This window comes from Rana temporaria, chromosome 4, assembly GCF_905171775.1.
Source record: "Rana temporaria chromosome 4, aRanTem1.1, whole genome shotgun sequence".
In the NCBI taxonomy this organism is placed as follows: domain Eukaryota; kingdom Metazoa; phylum Chordata; class Amphibia; order Anura; family Ranidae; genus Rana; species Rana temporaria.
Genome location: NC_053492.1, coordinates 207,763,333 through 207,786,968, shown reverse-complemented (window position 1 = coordinate 207,786,968; position 23,636 = coordinate 207,763,333). Strand labels below are relative to the sequence as shown.

At 43.3% G+C, this 23,636-nt stretch overlaps 1 protein-coding gene across 4 annotated transcripts in view; it reads left to right on the top strand.

The window, feature by feature from the left end:
* Window positions 1-23,636, top strand: part of LOC120936956 (testis development related protein) — a 192,741-nt gene that overhangs the window by 104,899 nt on the left and 64,206 nt on the right. For 3 of the 4 annotated variants that reach the window (XM_040349798.1, XM_040349797.1, XM_040349796.1), the window contains one exon: window positions 18,698-18,757. The exons of the other annotated variant lie outside the window; for it this stretch is intronic. In XM_040349798.1, the coding sequence (XP_040205732.1) occupies window positions 18,698-18,757 (60 nt within the window). The remainder of the gene's footprint in view (window positions 1-18,697; window positions 18,758-23,636) is intronic. 4 annotated transcript variants of the gene reach the window in all.

Genomic DNA, 23,636 nt, shown 5'->3' with positions numbered 1-23,636 from the left:
TAGATGTGCCATCTTGAAGAGGGAGGACCTTGTGGACACTGCAGGATTTCAGTATATAGCAGCGTATTGTGTTACCAATGGTTTGTTTGTTGACTGTGGTCCCAACTACCTTGAGATCATTCACAAGCTCCTTCTGTGTAGTTCTGGGCTGGTTCCTCACTTTTTTTTTTTTTCATGATCATCCTTACCTCATGAGGCAAAATCTTGCATGGAGCTTCAGACTGAGGGCAATTTAATTTTGTGTTTCTTCGATTTGCGAATAATTTCTCCAACCGTTGTCTCCTTCTCACCATGCTACTTGCTGATGGCCTTGTAGCCCATTCCAGCCTTGTGCAGGTCTACAACCTTGTCCCTGATGTGCTTTGACAGCTCTTTGGTCTTGCCCATGATGGTGAGGTTTAAATGAGAGAAAAATTCTGTGGACAGGTATCTTTTTTATACACATAACGAGTTGTCGGTAGGAGCACCTTCTTAAATTGACAGGACTTGTGTACCACATGAGCACATACTGTAGTCAGTCTGTGGGAGCCAGAATTATTGAATCACTGAACTGCAACTCCATTTTATTACATTTGTATCATGTTTTTTTCTGGATTTTTTTGTTTGATATTCTGTGTCCATCATTTAAAATTTTGCAATTATGGACCCTTCATATCTTTGTGTGTGGGCAAATGTACAAAATCTCCAGGGGATCAAATTATTTTCACCATTGTATCTGGTGTGAATGTGCCCTAAGCCTTATTAGTTCCAAATGCTATATCACAGAAGAAACAATGGCTAGCTCAGTGATGCTATATTTTATGAGCTCATTTACGGTCTATATTATATGGAAAGGTCTTCAGCAGATTCAATAATCGGTTGCATTTAACCACTTGCCCACCGGGCCTATTCTGGCACTTCTCTCCTTCATGTAAAAATCACAATTTTTTTGCTAGAAAATTAATCAGAACCCCCAAACATTATATATTTTTTTTTTAGCAGACATCCTAGGGAATAAAATTGCAGTCATTGCAAGACTTTTTGTCACACCGTATTTGCGCAGCGGTCTTGCAAGCGTACTTTTTTTTTGGAAAAAAATCACTTTTTTGAATTTAAAAAATAAGACAACAACAAATTTTGCCCAATGTATAAAATGTATTATATACTGTGAAAGATAATGTTATGCCGAGTAAAATGATACCCAACATGTCACGCTTAAAAATTGCGCCCGCTCGTGGCATGGCTTCAAACTTTTACCCTTAAAAATCTCGATAGGCGGCGTTTAAAAAATTCTACATTTTTTGAGTTAAAGAGGTGGTCTAGGGCTAGAATTATTGCTCTCGCTCGAACGATCGCGGCGATACCTCACTTGTGTGGTTTGAACACAGTTACTGTGGGGGCGCTACTCACGTATGCGTTCGCTTCTGTGCGCGAGCTCGTCGGGACGGGGTGCTTTTTAAAAAATATTTTTTTGGGTTTTCTTATTTATTTTTATTTAGTTTAATTTTTTACACTGAAATAAAAAAAAAATTTATCACTTTTATTCCTATTACAAGGAATGTAAACATCCCTTGTAATAGAAAAAAAAACATGTCAGGTCCTCTTAAATATGAGATCTGGGGTCAAAAAGACCTCAGATCTCATATTTAGACTTAAATGCAAAAAAATAAAAAAAAATAGATTTTTCAAATGACAAAAAAAAAAGTTTCTTTAAGACGCTGGGCGGGACTGACGTTTTGACGTCACTTCCGCCCAGCAGAGCTATGGGGACGGGTGGGGGGGATTTTTCCCTCACTCGCAACCCCAGTCAGCTGCCGAACGGAGCCGATCGCCTCCGCCGCTACCGACGGCTCCGGTAAGCGGCGGAGGGCGCGGGAGGGGGGGCCCTCTCCCGCCACCGATAACGGTGATCTCATGGCGAATCCGCCGCGGAGACTGCCGTTATCATTAACAGAACCGCCCACTGAAGAGATAGATATCTCGGTTGTGGCAGCAGCTGCTGCCGTTGCCGAGGTATCCCTCTTCAAAAGCATGACGTTGTTTTACGATGGGCGGTGGGCAAGTGGTTAACTAAAGAACAATAATGAACATATCTAAGAGGTGAAAATGCAAATGACTGCATTCGCAAGGTACCGTGCATAAACTGGGCTACTGGGTATATCTGCAGCAAGTGTAATCTCTTCACATGTATGCTAGATATAGGTTTGGTTTCCATACATGATCTACATCTTGGGTCTTGCAGACAAATGATCTAAAATGATGCCCCAGAGGCCTCTTCAGGGGGACTGGCATGACTGCATACATTTAACACTGCTGGCTGTTCGGTCAATAAATACTTGTCTGTTTAGGTATGCTGTCATTAACTACAGTGAAATACAGATTCTGCAAGGTGTACAATTGGTCCAGTACAAACAGAAGAGAAATGTGAAGCACTGAGCAGGAAATGAGCGATGACTGTAATAAATGCTGGAATAACAATAAGGAGCAAAGAGCTAGCTTATCTATAAAGGCTTATAAGGTCGATGAAATGTTATTTATGTGCTACCTGTTGCTTATTCACTATCCATGCATTAATATTCTTACTGCCATCTAGTCTAACAGTGGCTGAGGCGATAAAATGTACTATCCTTGAATTGGTTACATATACCCCATTTTTTTATTTTAAGGTGTAATTCACAAAGATATAACAATTGTTGTTTGCTATAATGAATGGTATTTTCAGCGGTGACCACAAATCGGGGTAGAAAATGTCAGTCACAAAATAGCAATGACAAATGGCATGTTATAGCAAAGTGAATTCGTCTTAAATCCTATTCACGGGCCGAATGTCAGATGGCATTGGCCAGTTCAATAGAAACTGGCCGACGTTGTTCCTGTGTGTACTGGAGCTTCCTTCTGTTGAAGGGACATGACCGAAAAAGGTCTGCTGACCAGCTTCCTGTCGGCACTCTCACCAGTGGGTGGGGGATGGGGGCCTCCCCCCTGTCAGAACACAATAGAATGGCAGGGATGATTGATGTACTAATGTTGGATAGTTAGTACAGCTCCTCCTGATTTTGTCAACTTTCTTTTTTCATTCAGCCTTCTGAGTTAAAGAAAAACTACCAGTGTGTATGTGGCTTAAAGTTTTGTTTTTTATTTTCTACATAGGTTCCTTTTAAGCTAGTGCATTGTTGGTTCACTTACCTTTTTCCTTCGATATCCCTTCTAAATGTTTTTTTTCTTTGTTTTCTTTGTCTGAATTTCTCACTTCCTGTTCCTCCTCAGTAAGCTGTTCTGGCTGACTAACCCCCAGCCAGATGATGGGGGGGAAAGCTTACTGAGGAGAAACAAGAAGTGAGAAATTCAAACAAAAAGAAAAAAAACATTTAGAAGAGAAATGGAAGAAAAAGGTAAGTGAACCAACAATGCACTAGCTTAAAGGAACCTATTTAGAAAATTGCTGTGTTCATGGGGGAGTTGAGCAAATTTATTTCCTGCAACCATGGGTTACAGGAAATAAATTTACTCCTGTATGGCCGGCCTAAATCTATAGGGGCAGATCCACAAAAGAATTACGCCGGCGTATCTCTTGATACGCCGCGTAATTTCAAATTTTGCGCGTTGTATCTTTGTTTTGTATCTACAAAACAAGATACGATGGCATCTCGGATCGATCCGCCAGACGTCTTAGTACGCCGTCGGATCTTGGATGCAATTTTTCGGCGGCCGCTAGGTGGCGTTTCCGTCGAATTCCGAGTCGAGTATGCAAATTAGCTAGTTACGGCGATCTGGCCGGCGCATTTTTTTACGCCGTATGCGTTCGGCTTTTTCCGGCGTATAGTTAAACCTGCTATATGGTGGCGTACTCAGTGTTAAGTATGGCCGTCGTTCCCGCCTCGCATTTTGAATTTTTTACGTCGTTTGCAAATAGGGATTTGCGTAGAATGACGTCACCGTCGTGAGCATTGGCTTGTTCCGGGTTAATTTCGAGCATGCGCACTGGGATACCCCCACGGACGGCGCATGCGCAGTTAAAAAAAAAAATACGTTGTTTACGTCGGGTCACAACGTATTTACGTAAAACACTCCCCCATCACAGAGATTTGAATGCCGCGCCATTACGCCGCCAAAGATACACTACGCCGCTGTAACTTACGGCGCAAATTCTTTGAGGATTCGAAAAAAAAAAGTTACGGCGGCGTAGTGCATCTTAGATACGCTGCGCCCGGCGGAGAGATGCGCCGCTGTACGTGGATCTGGCCCATAGTCTATAACCAGAAGTTTGGCTCTGTGCTTGAGGTGTGCCTATTCTTCAGTATCTATTCTGAAGGCAAAATACAGTAGGAAATGGATACCAAGCGCCCTGAGTTTAATTCGATTCAGTTCGCATATGTTGCGCTATACAAGTTACTCACTCACTCAGTAGCCATCTGACTCTGCTACCTTTCATAATCATTTGTGAAACTTCATGGGAGAATATTTTCTCTCCAATTCTTACATTAAAATGTTTATATATATATATATATATATATATATAATATATATATATATATATATATATATATATATATATATATATATAATAAATATATATATATATATATATATATATATATATATATATATATTCTAGCTTGAGAATCTCTATTGTAGTAGAATGTAGACTGAATTCTGCTCAGGAAAATTTTTAAATTGCAGGTGTTAAAAATAACAAAAATGAAGACGCATCAAAAAATCCAGCGTGATAGATAAATTTCATAAAACAAAAAAACTGTCTTTGTGTCACTTCTGTAGAATCTGGCACAAGTGCGCCTCTCACTAAGCCGACAGTTTGAAAGTCTTTACTTTGATCTGGCCAGCATTATGCTTGGTTATAGAGGAAGTGTTGAGACATGTAGAGATGTACTGACATGCTCTTGTCTTCTTCAAAAAGAGTCTGCATACATGAAACTTCCTTTCAGCTGGGGTGTTTGTGTACTGAGCTACTGTTTTGACTAATGTTTTAAGGAGGGGTGGGGGCTGTGCGTTCCTCTCTAGGGCCCTGCAGTTATATGCTTTCTCTTGTTAATGCATACATGAAAGTGTATTTGGTTGCAGCAGACTAACGTAAAAATGTGACCTTAGGGGACAGATAAAGACTATATGTAAAACCTCTTGTTCACCCACAGTTCAGTAAGATTTCATTTTAAATTGTGTTTGCCCTGGATTTACTTTTTTAATTTTAATATTGATTTTTATAGCACTGACATATTCCAGAGAATGTGGAAAGTTTACCATTTACCTCAGTATTGCAAGGTCATAGTGCTATTTTTTATAGTAAAAGTACATTTGTACAGAGTACATGTATAAGGCTAGTGAGCTAGAAATCTAAAGGGCCGAATATCAGACTGTATCAGCCGGTTCAATAGAAACCGATCAACATTCAGCCTGTGTGTTTGGCAACCAGACTGACAGAAGCCGGCCCAACGGCTAGCTTCTTTTGAAGGGGTATGACTGAAAAAGTTTTGCCAATGGCTGAGAGTGCTGACCGGTGTGTTCTGGGGGGGTGGGGGGGATCCCACTGTCAGAACACGATGGCTCAGTGGGAGTTATTGCTGTACTAACATTGGGTAGTTAGTATAAGATGTCCTCCCAAGCTCTTCAGTTTTTTTTTTTTTTTTGTTCAGCCTGTTGGGTTACATTAAAAAAAAAAACAGCCTTCAGTATGGAGGTATGCTTCCGAACTTTTTTTCTCTAGAAATATGCAGCATTCAGTTTTGGGCTGACTGAAGTGCATACATTTAATTATAGTAGGATTTGGTGGGATTTATGTTTAACCACTTGAGGTGGTTATAAGAAACTTTGTGGACATATCGTCTACATTCAGCTTTTTCTTCCCCCTGTCTCTATTCTCTCCACACTATTATTTGGCAATTACTGGCTGCTGAAATGACAGATGGGAATTGCTATGAATTACATAGTAGAACTGCCTGTCCAATGCAGCCGCTCCTGTGTAAAATGAAACTTGCAGATAGTTTGGAAGTGTCATTGAGTAATAGTGTATTGTGCTTTATTTGTATGTAAATCAAAGGCACACCTCCCAACTTTTTGAGATGGGAATGAGGGACACAAATTGGCAAAGGTATGTATGCATAGGCCCCCATGCCCTTTTTAAAGGAGAATTCTACAAAAAGTGGTTAAACCCACAAATATATATATATATATTTTTCTTTATCGTTACATCACGGGACACAGAGCGGCATTCATTACTATATGGGTTATATGGAGTACCTTCAGGTGATGGACACTGGCAATCTCAAACAGGAAATGCCCCTCCCTATATAACCCCCTCCCATAGGAGGAGTACCTCAGTTTTTACGCCAGTGTCTTAGGTGTTGGTCATGGTTTAGCTTGCCTCCGCATCCTTGGGATTAGGTGAGCTAACCGGTTCTGTCCAAAGGCCTCAGCGCTAAAGTGGTCAGTAACCGGACCCCAAACCCTTGGGGTATAGCCCATAATGCTTTTCTTTTTAGAGAGCTGGACCCTGGGCCCAGAACTTAGAAACCTTTGGGTGCCTAATGTTTTCTGTTGCCAGAGTGCTATATGGGCCCAGGACAGTGGATCCTTCATAGGAACCCAGGGCCTGAAGGTCTAGACATCCCCACGGAGATGGGGGAAGATTGGGCCTCTTGCTTGGCAAAGTCCTGCGCCATGGAGCAGGTAAGTGAGGGGAAAACTTGCGGAACTTGGTTCTTAGCAGGTTTTTTCTGGGGGGTCACAGGGGACATGCCTAAAGTTATGCGCTGCATCTGGCAAACTAGTCACATATCTTAATGATAGGATGGCTCTATGTGTATTTTCCCCATAAGAAGTGACCTCCCTTGTAGTGTTGGAAAAGCATTTTGAGTAGGGCCTGTGTAATATAAAGTGTATGTGTGTGTCAGAGAGCTATGCTTACCTGCAAGCCTCCAGGCGATGCTCCATCAGTCTTCCTCCTCAGAGCCTGCAAAGCAGGCAAAACGCTGACCTCCTCGTGGTTCCAGCTGGAGCAGAGAGGCTCCCTTCCCCCCAACCCCCCCCCCCCCTATCGGCGGGCGCGCGCGCGCGTTCACGTGTTATAGGCGCAATTCGCGCCGTTTAGCTGAGGGGGGAAGGGCGGGTCAGTGGTTTAAGGAAGGGGCGGCCCTTCCTTTTCGTTCCAAACAGCTCATTCGATACATTGGAACTGGGGAGGAAAGACCAGAGCGGCAGCACGGGGCGCCGAGGACACACAGTGGCCAAAAAGAATATTGCAGTCTTCAGAAGACTGTTTTCAAGCCTAGAAATAGGCTGTTTCTTTCCATCTCATAGTTTTTCTTGCAATACTACTCAGGGGGACAGAATGTTTTTTCTTTCCTGGATTTGAAACAAAAAAAAAAAAAAAAAAGTAATCTAGGGGAGAGGAAGCATTTTTTATCCCCCAAACAGGTGTTTGGGCAATTAACTTTTATAGTTCCAAGTACCAATAAGTAGCAGGTGTACCTCGGTATTGTACCATGGCATCCGGGTCAGAGGGTACAAGAGTTGGGGATTCCCCCAGAGAGTCTGAGGTCTCGGACAAAGCTATGCCGCTGCTTTCCCCACAGGGAGCCTTGGGGCCATCGGGATCTGGGGCTGGAGCTGGCGCGGGTCAGTCCAACCCTAAGATGGTCACGGACGAGGTATTACTCACCTCTTTAAGAGAGATGGAGAAAAGAATGGGAAAAATGATAGCCACAGCTATGCGGGGCAGTAAACGGATTAGATCTCCGTCGCCCGAGCGTGGACCCTCAGAAGAGGAGGTCCTTTCCTCAGGGGAATTGGACGATCTCTTGGACAAGGACCAAGTAGGTTCAGGGATCGAAGATCCGGATACAGAGGAGTCTGGAGCAGTCTCCCAAGGGGAGGGCTGGTGGATTCAAGCCTTAACGGACTTGGTCCATAATGCATTCAACTTGCCAGTACCAGATCTCCAGGTATCGACGGTTTCAGCTTTGGGCTCACTGAGGGCGCCTCAAAGCAATGCAGTGTTTCCGATCCACCCTCTATTAGAGGGAGTTTTGTTCCAAGATTGGAACAAGCCAGATAAAATCTTCTTACCACCTAAAAGATTTTCTGCCCTATATCCTATGGAAGATAAATTTTCCAAGAAATGGGCTACTCCTGCAGTGGACGCAGCCATCTCATGTGTTAACAAGTCGTTAACATGCCCTGTAGAAAACATACAGGTATTCAAGGATCCAGTTGATAAACGCTTGGAAGCACTACTTAAGAACTCCTTCACTACTGCAGGGGCAGTAGTACAGCCAGCTGTGGCTGCGATTGGGGTTGCTCAAGCATTATCGGATCAAATTAAGCAGATGCTTAAACTTATTCCTGCCCAGCAAGCAGAAGAATTTTCGGATGTCCCTAGGGCCATATGTTTTACGGTAGACGCAATTAAGGATTCTATCCAGCAAGCGTCACGTTTATCGTTATCCCTTATCCATATGAGAAGACTCTTATGGTTAAAGAGCTGGGAGGCCGAGCCCCCATGCAAGAAGCTCCTGGTAGGGTTTCCCTTCTATGGAGGACGACTCTTCGGAGAAGACCTAGATAAATACATTCAGACCATTTCAAACGGCAAAAGTACTCTCTTGCCAACTAAGAAGAAGTTTCAGGGGCCTGCGTTTAAACGACAGTACTCCCCTGGGCAGGGGCCCTCTAATGCCAAACAGTATCGACGGCCTCCTGCGAAAGCAAACTTCGGCTTCAACAGCAAGTCTCAAGGACAGGCTGCTAGAGGCAGAAAGCAGTGGGTTCGCAAACCAGCAAAACCAGCCCCCAAGCCAACCTTATGAAGGGGCGCCCCCACCCACGAAGGTGGGGGGAAGGCTGCGACTCTTTTCAGAGGTTTGGGAAGCCAGCATTCCCGACGAGTGGGTACGGTCTTCCGTGGTCACGGGCTACAAATTAGATTTCCTAAAGTTTCCTCCTCCTCATTTCCAGGAGTCGAGGATTCCAAACGATCCGGAGAAAGGAGCCGCATTAATGTCGGCATTAAATCATCTACTTTCCCAGGAAGTAATAGTAGAGGTACCAGTCCTGGAACAGGGGCTAGGTTTCTACTCCAACCTATTCATCATCCCGAAGTCCAATGGAGATGTCAGGCCAATTTTGGACCTAAAGATGGTAAATGCATACCTAAAGATCCGCTCATTTCGGATGGAATCCGTGCGGTCAGCAGCTGCCACACTCCAAAAGGACGACTTCATGGCGTCCATAGACATAAAGGATGCCTACCTTCATGTTCCAATTTATCAGCCACATCAAAAATATCTACGCTTCATGGTGGCTTCGCGTCACTTCCAATTCGTGGCGCTTCCCTTCGGGTTGGCTACGGCCCCCCGGGTGTTCACGAAGGTCCTAGCTCCAATCCTAGCCAAACTAAGGATCCAAGGGGTCACGATCCTAGCATACCTGGACGACCTCCTAGTCATAGATCACTCGTCTCCCGGCTTGGAGCGAGCAGTGGCCCTCACGGTCCAATACCTCGAAGTTCGGCTGGGTCCTAAATCGAGAAAAGTCAGCTTTCCTGCCCACAAGGCAGTTGGAATATCTCGGCATGAGATTAGACACAGAACAACAAAGAGTGTTTCTACCTCTGAGGAAGGTCAAAGCCATCAAGGAATTAATCCTACTGGTTCTAAGCAAAAAGGAACCGACTATTCGCCTATGTATGAGGTTACTAGGCAAGATGGTGGCCACATTCGAGGCGGTACCATACGCCCAGAGTCACACTCGCATCCTGCAGGCAGCCATCCTGTCAGCATGGAGCAGAAGGCCACAGGCCTTGGATATCCCGTTGCCGCTCTCATCAAGAGTCCGACAAAGTCTGTGTTGGTGGTTAGACCCTCAGAACCTACTGAAGGGGAGATCTTTCAGCCCAGTGGCTTGGAAGATAGTGACCACAGACGCCAGCCTGACAGGCTGGGGAGCAATTTTGGATGGTTGCACTCGCCAAGGTACTTGGACAAAGCTAGAGGAGCAGTTGCCCATCAACATCTTGGAGCTCAGAGCTGCTCGACTAGCCCTCAGGGCTTGGACGTCAAAATTGCAGGGGTTCCCGGTGAGAATTCAATCAGACAATGCCACGGCCGTGGCATACATAAATCACCAAGGGGGAACCAGGAGTCAAGCCGCTCAGAGAGAGGTGAGCTTGATTCTCCTATGGGCAGAGGCTCATGTGCCCTGCATATCGGCAATATTCATTCCCGGAGTGGACAACTTTCAGGCGGACTTCTTAAGCCGCCAGACTCTATGGCCGGGGGAATGGTCTCTGCATCCACAAATCTTTCAAGCACTCTGCCAAAGATGGGGAGTGCCGGACGTGGATGTCATGGCATCGAGACTCAACAAGAAGCTAGACAGGTTCATGTCCCGCTCAAGGGATCCGATGGCCTGCGGAACCGATGCGCTGGTTTGCCCTTGGCATCAGTTCAAACTTCTTTATGCGTTTCCCCCGCTCCAGTTACTACCCCGCCTGCTGCGCAGGATCAGGGTGGAGCACATACCAGTCATCCTGGTAGCTCCAGCATGGCCCAGAAGGGCATGGTACTCACTAATCTTAAGGATGGTAGTGGGAGACCCTTGGACTCTTCCTCTACGGCCAGACCTACTATCGCAAGGTCCGATCCTCCACCCTGCCTTACGGCATCTAAATTTGACGGCCTGGAAGCTGAATCCCTGATTCTCAGGGGTAGAGGTCTGTCTCAGAAAGTAATCTCTACCCTAATCAGAGCCAGGAAACCGGTCTCTAGGGTGATTTATCACAGGGTCTGGAAGGCCTATGTAGGCTGGTGTGAGTCCAAGCTATGGCTTCCTCGCAAATTCACCATTGATAGAGTTTTAAATTTTCTCCAGCTAGGAGTGGATAAAGGATTGGCATTAGGCACAATCAAAGGACAGATTTCTGCTCTGTCAGTGTGGTTTCAGCGGCCGCTGGCCACCCACTCGCTGGTTAAGACCTTCCTTCAAGGGGTCTTGCGTATTAAACCTCCAGTTAAATCCCTGCTTTGCCCGTGGGATTTAAACCTTGTTCTGTCAAGTTTACAGAAACAACCGTTTGAGCCGTTGGCTGAAATTCCTTTGGTTTTACTGACAAGGAAGTTAGTATTTTTGGTCGCCATAGTTTCCGCAAGAAGAGTATCGGAACTGGCGGCCTTATCCTGTAAGGAACCATATCTTATTTTTCATAAGGACAGGGTCGTTCTCCGCCCTCATCCTTCCTTCCTACCGAAGGTTATATCCAGTTTTCATTTGAACCAGGATTTGGTATTACCATCCTTCTTCCCTAAACCTACTTCCAGAAAGGAAGGGTTGCTGCATACCTTGGATATCGTCAGGGCCATGAAGGCCTATCTTAAAGCTACAAAGAAGATCCGGAAAACAGATGTGCTGTTCATATTACCGGATGGGCCCAAGAAGGGGCAGGCAGCTGCAAAGTCCACCATTTCTAGGTGGATTAAGCAATTAATCACTCAGGCCTACGGCTTGAAAGGGTTGCCTCCTCCAGTATCATTAAAGGCTCATTCTACTAGGGCCATGGGCGCCTCCTGGGCAGCACACCACCAGATCTCTATGGCTCAAGTTTGCAAGGCGGCAACCTGGTCTTCTGTCCACACGTTTACAAAATTCTACCAGTTGGACGTAAGAAGGAATTCTGATACAGCCTTTGGGCAGGCAGTGCTGCAGGCTGCAGTTTGAGACCCTCGGATTCCGGGGGCTCCTCTTTTTTGAGTTAAATTTAAAATTTAAGATTATTTTCTCAACTAAGTTGGATTTATTATGATTTGAGTATTTCTCTAAATTAAATCCTTTTGTCTTGGAGATGTTCTCCCTCCCCTCATTGTAAGCATTGCTTTGGGACATCCCATATAGTAATGAATGCCGCTCTGTGTCCCGTGATGTAACGATAAAGAAAAAGAGATTTTTAATACAGCTTACCTGTAAAATCTTTTTCTTGGAGTACATCACGGGACACAGAGCTCCCACCCCTCTTTTGAGGACCATTTTGGGAGGCATACTGCTTGCTACAAAACTGAGGTACTCCTCCTATGGGAGGGGGTTATATAGGGAGGGGCATTTCCTGTTTGAGATTGCCAGTGTCCATCACCTGAAGGTACTCCATATAACCCATATAGTAATGAATGCCGCTCTGTGTCCCGTGATGTACTCCAAGAAAAAGATTTTACAGGTAAGCTGTATTAAAAATCTTTTTTTTTTAACCACTACTGGAACTTTATGCTCGCATTTGAAATGTAAAAATCCAGCAATTTAAAAACTAGATGAATAGATTAGCACTGTAAAACACAATTTGAAAAATTAAATAGTGCATTTTATATACAACTACCGTGTATAGATCAGACCAAAATGAGGGACTTGTTATCTACATAATGTAAAGACATTTTACAAGTATTCCTGTTTATCGCCTTATTAACACTTGGCACTAGAATGTGCCTTCCTCCCATTAGCTATTATTTTTTTCTGCTTTTTGTTCCCTACAATTTAATTTAATTTATTTTTATTTATTTTTTCCTTCAATGATGCATCAAAAAAATCCCAATTCTCACATCAAGTTTCTGCTATTACCAGCAACTACTAGCTGTCAAAATGACAGCTTTACATTACATGGCAGGAGTGGCTGTCAAAATGCAACCTCTGCTGTGTAAAATTATATTTGCAGGTAATACTTGATCATTATGCTTCACTTTTTATTTTTTATTTTTATTCTTTTTCAGTGGCGCATAAAAAGGTTTACAAAACCAATGGATTTATTGGGCTTCATTCACATGAGCGTTTTGATCAGATCCACCTGTTAATTTTCCAGAAGGATTTGAACGGAAGCAGGCAGATGTGTATATTAACATGTGACTGGTTTTATCTGATTATATCCGAGTCTGTCTAGGTCCAAAGAAAAATTAAAAGGTTTGCAGTTTTTTTTCTGTTTTTTGGACTTGCGTGGATTGGAGATAAAAGGATATAGACCAGGGATATGCAATTAGCGGACCTCCAGCTGTTGCAGAACTACAAGTCCCATGAGGCATAGCAAGACTCTGACAGCCACAAGCATGACACCCAGAGGCATGATGGGACTTGTAGTTTTGCAACAGCTGGAGGTCCGCTAATTGCAGAAGAGGGATATAGGCGGATGCATGTCTGTTTACATCTGCATGCCCATAGGCCTAATATGTGTCCCTCACAATATGCAGAGGAAAACTGAATAGAAATGAATGTCACAAAAGTGACGACATCTTTTCTGCTCAGGTTTGGCAAGGTATCCATTTCTGGATCCCCTCCTAATCATAATGGATGACGCTCATCTTGAACACCCTTACTTTGCCCAAAAAAATGCATGCATTTCATTTTTAAGTAATGAAAAAGAAATCCATGAATAAACCGGTCCATTGGGAAAATTAAAAAATTGCCTTGGTCCAACAGGCGTGTAGGTATGTGGTCTGAAGTTTGGGCATTAAAACTGTGTCGCTGCTGCATGTATTTAAACCCCCGCTCAAGCACCGCTCCGGTGTGAAAGGGGCCTTAATATGCATGCCAAGAATCGGGTGTAAAGAATCTCAGTCACATTCAATTATTCATTCTGTTGTTGGGAGGTAATCTATTGAGAAGTCTGATCGGTTCATTTGGGTCGATTGTGCGTTAGGGAAGCTGCAAATCAATGTTGATGAGCAGATTGACAAGTCAAATGAGTTCTCTGGTTGACCTAATTCATCAAGAGGCGGTCAGTGTAGGTATGCTCTACGTTTTTAGACATCATCCGGCGGTTTGGCTGGAAAATGGTACGATCACAAGGTACACATTATTGCCAGTCTGTGGAGTTCATAATGAAAAAAATATCAAAGTGGTGGTCAACAATACAGAATGCCTAATTTGACCTCATGTTTATAATGCCCCCCAGCATGTGTCCAAGCAGTTCCCACTAATCTTTCTTCCTGACAGATTATTTCACAACATGCTTAAAATATTTAGAATTCCTTTACATATTGCTCTTTATTACTGTTCATTTAGGCAGCATAGAATTACAAATTGATTCTACAAAGTTCTACAGCAATGCTGTTTTACTTGAAATTGCTGTGGCAAGTGTGGCCATTTTACATAACCGAAGGTTTCCAGTTTTGTGCAATAACCCATCACAACCACTCAAAATCAGGCCTTCTCTAGGCTGGCAAACAGAATTTTTTATTTTATTTTTTAAACCAAAATATAATTTTACATGTTTGTAAAGTGCCTTTTATCCAATTTCTATACCCATTTAAAGCATAGCTAAACCCAAAAGCAAAAATGGAATATAGTGCAGATTAGTAGTCCGCAGATGTGGTGGCTACGTTAGATTGTTCTTGGGTTTATGTATTCTTCTCTTTTAACAAGAGACAAAAAAAAAACGAAGTTAAGAATATTTTGTAGATAACTGCCAATTGTGTATAGTCCTGCTGGTTGCAAATTATTTTCAGATATTTTAAAGTGGACCTGAACTCTAAAGGTTCAAACTCACAGATATGTGCAGATTTTTTTTGCACCTAGCTTCAATTTCTCTGCAGTTTCCTGTGCCTCAGGAGACACTCATGCAGTGTACAGCCTGGTGTACAAAAACATACTCTTGTAAATGCCAATGCTTTTTGCATCAGCCATTACCCTGCATGCATGCCCGACATATTTTCTGCATACACATGTAAACAATAATACTTTTTTTGCATTGGCACTTACCCACGTATTCAGAAAATACAATGGTAGCACATGCAAGGGTAAATACTGATGTGAAAACGCATCGCCATTACAAGAATAGGGCTGCAGGTTGTACGTGACCTGTGCAGCGCTCCATGTTAAGAAAAATGCTGGAAAACTTACTCTGGGTTCACAAAATGCCTACAAATACCTGTGTGCATGAATCTACAAGGTGAATGTTTTGATGTGTTAATCGTACCTTTTAAGCAGTACTGTGAAAAAAAACGACATTTTGTCTTAATCCCTCCGAGCAGTGCCTAGCCTTTGAGGGTGCGTAGGCACTCCTGTACTTGTACCTTGTACAGCTGTATATCTGCAGTGTGAAATCCAAGGTACTGCTGCCTCTGACTACTAGTCTCTAGAGATTTGGTGATATCACCACTGTACTGTACTGATTTTGCTGGGGGCTTTCATGTGAGCCTGCCTTTTTATTTTGGGCACAGCTTCCAGCGTTAGGTTCCTTTTTTGAGCGGCAGTAAACTGGCAGCTCCCCCCCCCATCTTCTTTTTATAAGCAATTCAATACAGGACACGTATGCTGTCTTCCTGCCCAGACCAATTTTCAGATTTCAGTGCTCTCACAATTTGAATGCCAATTACTCAGTCATGCAACACTGTACCCAAACACATTTTTTATTGTTTTGCGGTTTGCTGCCACCACCATTCATGGTAAGGGAAATGGACAGTGAAGCCTTTAGGCTTAACAGCTGGTTTCCTACTGTGCGGGACCAAACTTCTGAGGGACGTCGCCGCGGTACAGTCTCCCGGAAGTGGGATGGATACTTGTCAAACAAGCACCCCCCCCCCCCCTTCCCTCTGAAAGGCACCAAAAGGGGGGAAGGAATCGGATAAGAGGGAGTGTCCACTTTTGGGTGGAACTTCGCTTTAACAAAAACAAAAGCCTTTTATTACATCCCTAGAATGAGCTAAAAACTTCTTTATTGGTGCAATGTAGCAGATTAAAGTAGAAGTGTATCCAAAACTTTTGTTTTTTTCATTGAACGGGAGAGGGTAAGTCCCTCTCGAGTTTTGATTGTGTGTGTGTCTCTGTTGGAGGAAATTTTCCCATACTTCTGTCCCAAGTGGCAACTCGCTGTGAAAGAGCATGAGTGCAAATCTTATTGGGAAATTGTGAGCAATCTGATAGAGGTCTCTAAAAAAAGAACCTCAGAGAAACCCCCTAACATGTAAGTAGGGGTACAATTGTGACCATTCTGAAGATGCTAGTTATCTGTCTAGTATATGCACCAACTGGGTTTAATAAAGTTTGAGTCACAGACCTTGAACATGTTTGTACGAGTCAGACGTCCTTGATTGCATGTTTATTAAATCTATAGATCACAAATTCTTAAAACGGCAGGAAGTATCTTTATTGCTAGCTTAGGCCCCTTTCACATGTGCGGACCGTATGTCTGCTTTTTCATCCATCTGTTTGCGGATGAAAAAAAGACATACATTGGTCCCTATGTGATTGCGGGTGTCAGCGGATGAACATCCGCTGACACCCGTAATCACCCGCCTCCGCAAAGATCCGATTTTGCGGACGGAAGAAAATCCTATTTTTTTTTTTCTTCCGTCATCGGATCGGATGAACACAGACAGACGGTCCGTGTTCATCCGATCCCGCCATAGGGGAGAGCGGAGAAAAGACAGGGCGGTCCCTGCACAGTGTGCAGGGACCGCCCTGTCAGCCGCCGGCTCAGCGGGGATATACGGAGCGATCCCCGCTGAGCTTACGGACACACGGGGCGGATCATTACTGATCCGCCCCGTGTGAAAGGGTTCAGCTTTGGTTCAGCTTTGCGCAATACAAGTATCCATATCGTATATCTGGAGGGCTGTTGGGGGTGCTGAAAACCAATGTATCCCATTCTACATACATCGATGGCTGAGATCCACTGGGTCCTGCTTAAGCAGCCTCCCCTCTGCAAACTAACTACAGGGATTGCTTTTTTGGCTGAGACCAGTTTGCACAAAAGGTGTGTTCTGATTTTTTATTTTTGGAAAGCTGGCTTTTCAGAAGAAACCGTTTTTTATAAGCCTTTTCATAACATTGGTTCTTTTTTTTTTTTTTTTGTTAGAAAGCAGACATGGTACACTTTTACACTTTGTGCAGCATAAATAGTTTTGTGGCTTCTCCAGATTTGATTTCCCCTCTGTCTCTAACTACTGGCTTGGCTTAGGAGCTTAGAATGAAATCTAAATGATGTGAGGTTGTGTGTCTCTTCCTTGAGCACATGATAGATACCGTAATTATGACTCGTTCATCATGGTTTCTTTTTCCATTGCACGTGATTAGCAAAAAGAGCTTAGGGGGAGGTAGCTCATCTCAACTGTAAAGAAGGCTTAGTGGTCATTTGTTGAGCTCTATGCAGAATGATATGGAGGAAAAATAATGAATGATCATCTGAAATGGCATAAAACCACGAAGATCAGGAATAGTACATTTCTTCTGAATATTAAAGTGGTCCTTTTCGGTAACTATAAAAGTCTGCATTTATAAATTAATTCATGACCTGTCGCATTATACATCACCAGCAGTATAATCTTGCATAAAAAGTAAAAAAAAAAAAAAAAATTTTTTTTTACCTTTTTGTCATTAAAAGGCAGTCTTTGTACTCAAGGCAGGGGATTTTGCTAAACAGATGTCATTATCCTGCTGCAGGCAGAAGGAAGCAAGACTAGTTATGAGGGAGGAGAGTTCAATTGTACAGACATATTAATTGCATAGAGCCCAAAGTGCTGCTTTATGCTGGGTACAAATGGGTTGAATATTTTCTGGTTTTACAGAAACCAGCCCACATTCGGGCTGTGTGTACAGCTGTCTTTCTGACATAAGCCGGTCTAAGGACCAGCTTTCTTCGAAGGGACACCACCAGCATCTTATCTGCGCTCACAGCCAATGGTGTTTTAGTGCTAAAAATAGCGCCTGTAAAGCGCCTCTCATGCCTCCCCAGTGTGATAGCCAAAGTGCTTTCACACTGGGGCAGTGCGCTTGTAGGATGGGGAAAAAAGTCCTGCAAGCAGCATCTTTGGGGCGGGTTGGGAGCAGTGTATACACCACTCCCAAAACACCCTGCCCAATAAAATAAATGGGTAGCGCCGCCCAAGCGTCTTTCTTCTTTCTGCCTCCAGCTTCCCCGTTAGCGGTAGGAAAGTGCAGTGAGTTTTAGCGAATGCTGGGCGCTTTCAGTGTAAAAGTAGCCTTAGAGGCCTTGTGAAAAACCTGCTTACTCTGACATTTAAATTGAAATTCTACAATTTTATATAACTTTTTTAAATGGGGACATGCATGGATAGAAATAAAGGTGAGAATCTCTGATTTTTAGTTTTTAATATACAGGGTAGTGGTCTAGATCAGTGATTCTCGACCCCATCCTCAAATACCTCCAACAGGCCATGTTTTCCGGTTTTCCTTTATCTTTCACAGGTGCTTTAAATCTGAGTCAATGGCTTGGTATTTTGCATAGCCATTTTATCTAAGAGAAATTCCCAAAACATGGCCTGTTGGGGGTACTTGAGGACAGAGTTGAGAACCACTGCTGTAGATCTTGGCGTAATTGGGCACAAGCATACAGAACAAGAGCTCATACCTTTCCCAGCGGCCTGTTTATTCCAAGTCAACAACTTACTAGGTAGCGAAGCTGAAATCGGCATTAGAGCCTAGGAGCATGGATATTTTTAAAAAGTCAGCAATGGCAGCTTTCATTTTTCTCTCGCCACAAATTTGCTTTAAGATACATTTCCCTTTTAATGACAAGTGGCAGGTACACTTTAAACCCCGGAGGATTACGGAGTTTTCCTTGGTTGCACCACTGCAGTGTTTTCCATGTGTATAAGCTGGTAATGTTAATCACTAAGCTGTTGGCCAAAAAAGGTTTAACAGCATGACCTAAAGCACAGTGTTTGAAAAAAATGCTTTCCTAATTGGATAAGTGCTAAATCACTTTTTCTCTTTTTAGAGTAAAGACCAGCTGCTCCAAGCTGACCTGCAGTCTCCTGTGTCACAGCTTGCTACAAAGGTATGTCTTGCTGGATTAATTCTACTTAACATTGTGTTCCCTTTTTAAGGGCTTGACTCTACGTATTTTTTCCATTGTCTATGTTCATCATCAGTTGCTTTGTGTGAGTGATAACGCAATCACTTTTCTCTGTTTCAAGGCTGGTTGCAATTCCTCTCCTTTGTTAAATCCGATTACTCACAATTCCCTTCAAATTTGCATCTCCAGCACTACTTGCCATGGTCCATTCTGGGTGTGGGCAGGCATCTTGGTATAGGCAGGACTTTGCTTATTTATCTCAGAGCTTTCCCCCTGATGACTGGTGATTAAATAACTGGTAAGTCATGATTTAGAAACCAAAAGCAGAGGTACAAAAATCACAGACCCACAGAATGAATACAACAGAAGCAGGAAAATGGTTGCACTGAGGTATTCAGGTACAACTTCCCTCTAGAAAGAACAGTTGCCAGCACAATAGTGACAAGGACAAATATCTCTCCAGCTCTTGAGAGTAGCACTAAGGCAGCAGAGCCTTCGATGATATCCTTCTGCAGATTTATAGTAGTTGGACTGCAGAGCAAAAAATGCTCAGGCACCAATATAAAGCTTTCACACACACTGTAGCATGGGGAATGTCTGACATTTTTCAGCTGCCTGTTGACTTTCTTGGGCAAGTAATTCTGATCACTTCTATGGTGGGGCAATGTCACACCCCTGATCATACCCTGGACTCTGCTGCCCCTTATGGGTTTCCGGGAAGACCATGGTGGCTGTCAGGAAACGCCTGTTTGCTGATCATCTCTTAAGTGAATGAAGCTTTTCATCACTCCCAGTTCCAGAGCTGGCATTCTCCAAGCTGATGTAGCTGGGGAAAAAACTGATATAGCATGATCTGTGCGTGATTAGCTTGATTGGGGTCTATTAGTGACATTAGGGGTCTAATAAACCTCTGACATCTCCCTAATGAGAACCTATCATACAGCAAGATATAATCAAAGTCTGCTGATGAAATTTATGTGACAAAGCGGAATGGTAAGAGTCGGTTCACACTGGGGCGACTTGCGATCCGACTTCATGTCGTCCCAAGTCGCGCTGTAGAGAAAAACAATGGAAGTGAATGGGAGCGGTGTTAATACACACGACTCAAGGCGATCCGACTTCAGAAAAGGTTCCTGTACTACTTCAATCCGACTTGTAGGCGATTTGTACCCATTGATTTCAATGGAAGTCGCCTCAGAAGTCGGATCACTGTCTTAACTGAAGCGACTTTCCAGGAAGATAACATACATTTCTCAGGCAAATCTCTCCTGCCCTCCTCCCTCCCCCTCCCTCTCCCAGAGCTGATTGTTGTTTTATTGGCCACTGGAAAGTCTCCTGTCCTGGAGACGACTTCAAGTTGTGTTGTAAATCGCCCCAGATCGCCCTGTGGTTCATGTTCAAGTCGTGTCGGAGTCGCCTCTGAAAGTCGCGCTGGAAGTCGTGTCGCCCTAGTGTGAACCGACTCTTAAGCTCAATTATTGTGATTTACTTTAGGAGAGCTTTATTTCCCTTTTTCAACACAACTTGCACCTATGAGGGGGGAAAAAACAGTTGCGTTAATTGTTAGCGTAACATTTGGATAAGGTTGAGGCAAGTTAATGAGGGCCCAAATTGGCATGACAGCAATCCCTTCTAATTATGATTTAGGGCACTTTACACTGAGGAGCGGGGGTGTCAGTGGTAAAGCGCCGCTAAAACGCTAGTTTTAGCGGCGCTTTACAGCCGACACCCCCGCTTCTCAGTGTAAAGTGCCTAAATCACAATTGGAAGGGATTGCTGTAATTTTCAGCCACTAGAAGGGTGCTTTTACCCCTGCTAGCGGCCAAATAAAGTGTTAAAAGTGCCCGCTTTGGCGGCGCTGCCCATTGATTTCAATGGGCAAGGGTGCTTTACGAGCGATGCATACGCCGCTCCTAAAGTGCTGCAAAGGTGCTGCTTGCAGGACTTTTTTAACATCCCGCAAGTGCACCGCTCCAGTGTGAAAGCCCTCGGACTTTCACGCTGGAGTGACAGGAGAGATGCACATGAGACGCTGGTAAACACGTGTTCAGAGGCATGTGGACAGCTTTTTCAACTGCCCCTGAACACATTCAATGTTATCCTATGTGTCCATGCACACAGTCACGTTTTTCTGCGTTTTTCGGCAGTTGCGTTTATGCTAGTTTATGCTCGTTTTTTCAGAAGCAAAAAAATGGGTTCAGATGCATACGTTTTCACGTTTCAGACGCAAAACGCAGCACCCGTGTTTAGCCGCGTTTGCGTTTATAAGCATTTTTAAAGGTACCCTTTTTTTACAGCAGAAAATAAGGAAATATCATTTAAAAAGCTTAAAAAAATAATTTTAAAATTGTTTTAAATTAGGTGAATAATTTAGATAATTCAGAGATCATATATAATCATTCATTAATGCAATACACCACCAGCATTGCTCTTTCCAAAATGTTCTACTTTGAACAATCTGTAAAATTAAAAAATTTGTCTGGATAAGTACGCAGCTGGACATACATGTTGGTAAAATAGCCAATGGAAAATCTCTGTGCCATCAACGGATGGGTCCAATATCGACGAGCTCTGCCTCTGGATCTCTTGCGTAGTTTGCGACGGCGTTGAAGCCTCAGCGAGAGCAACGTGAGGACGATTTCTTGGCATTAATACAAGATGGGATCCATTTCCCAAAGGAGAAGCAAATGAAACTATGCAAGTGCTCTCTCTGATGAAAATGGCAGAAATAGTTAAAAATATATGCTTTCAGAGCCTTGGGAGGGTCTACAATGTTATGTGGTATAAACGCTGATAGACGCAAACGCGGTAAAACGCCGCAAAATTCGCGGCAAAAACAGGCGTTTTAAACGCCGTTTTTTGCTGCTGAAAACGTGTGTTTAGATGTTTTTGCATTTGCTTCTCGTGTGCATGGGGCCTTATAGCACCTGTAAAGCACCTCAGTGTGAAAGTAGCCTTATTGCTGACTGTAATCAGCCAGCAATAGATTATAGCAGTGATCTATTGCTGTAGGCAATGGCTGGTCAGAACAAATCTGCTGGAGTCTGCATTGACAAGAAATGCTGTAACATCACTAGACTACCATTGTAAACACAATGTACAAGCATTTGGTTTACGATTGCTTCTGAGTGAGCGAGTGAAAAACGTATATAGCGCAGCACATGCGAACTGAATCGCCTCTGGTCGCTGTGTCCATTCCCTGGGTAAAAACCCTTTGACCTCAGAAGAGATGGGTTTTAATCCTTCTCCTGAAGGCCAAGTGGTCCAACTCCAATCGGATGGTGGTTGGTAGCGCGTTCCACAGCCGAGGTCCCTGGACTGCAAATCTTCGATCTCCTTTGGACTTGTATCTGGCTTTGGGTATCTGGAGTAGGTTTTGATTGGTGGATCGCAGAATGCGATTGGGGTAATGGGCTTTTATTTTTTCGCATTGATATTGGGGGGCGTTGCCTTGAATAAACGTATGCATTAGGCAGAGTGCCTTGAAAGTGATTTCTACATCTGTTCCTTTTTGGAGCCATTTTAGAAGCCTTGAAAAACCAGGGAATGATTGTTTCAGATGCCACTGAGTCTGGGCCATGTTTAAATAGTAGCTGTCTCTGCCCTGGTGTCATAATTTGTCAAAGATGTTTCTTGCAACTGACATTACTGGCAGAGTGAACGTTGTGAAAACACCCTGTGCTCATTGACATCCTAAAAATGACCATGGTTCAATTGCCACCACTGTGTTTTTTCACTTAAGCAAATTACTTGATTTCTTCTGCTGAGCCTTTGTATTCTGACAGCAGGAAGATTTGCCTCCATCAGATCACACTGATCAGCACTGCTGGCTATAGCAGGGACACTGATTGTGAAAACAAATTCTAACCGGCTGGTTGTACAGAAATTGATCTGTAGATTGACTTGTGTACAACCAGCTATTCCATTCATGGATCAGAATTTGGTTGGTCTTTAACCAGCTGAATCCTTGTATGGCCTTCTCTAGTTATTTCTTTGCTCCTTTGTATCATTTTAGTAATGATTTATCTGTCTCATCGTCCAATACAATGTTTCCCTGAATTCTTCTTGCTGATCTGTGATATGGAATTTCTATTTTTGGGCACAATGCTAGTTTGGCATTATACAATGTAATATTTATAATTCCGATGTGAAAGCATTCATTTATATTACACTCATTTTGGCATAGTTGGTGTATTTGAGATTTTGCAGCTGCTCCTAGGGGTATCATGTTTTTTTTCATGCCTTTAAACTCTTCTGCATGTTGGCCTATGTGTCGATGCACACATAGGCGTTTGGAAGCATTTAGGCTGGATTCACACCTATGCAGTTTTGGTGCTTTTTGCAGATTTGCACTACAGTACATTTACCATGGTTTCCTATGGAACACGTTCTGTAGTGCAAAATGCAAAAAGCACTAAAACGGCATAGGTGTGAATCCAGCCTAAGAGGCAGGGAAAAAAGACCCTACTGCCAGTGCATCCAGGAGCAGCAGAGTTTTAACAAAAAATGCTTGTAAATGCGTGTTAACACATCTAAACGCTTGCTAATGCTAGGTGTGTTTAGAGCTGGAGCATTAATTAATTTCAATGGCCAGAATAAATATAATATTCTAGCCAATGAAATGAATGCCCAAGCTTTTGATGCCTTAACGCGTTACACACTTATACAAGCGTCAGACATTTTTTCTGATTTAAATGCTGCTTTTAGGAGAGTTTCCAAAACATCCATGAGGCCTAAAGGTAAACTCTGTGTGTGTGTGTGTGTGTGTGTGTGTGTGTGTGTTTATTTTTTGTTGTACTTGCTTAATCTTCCCTATATTAATGATTGCCTTTCATATACAGGTTTGCAAATGTTGCCCTAA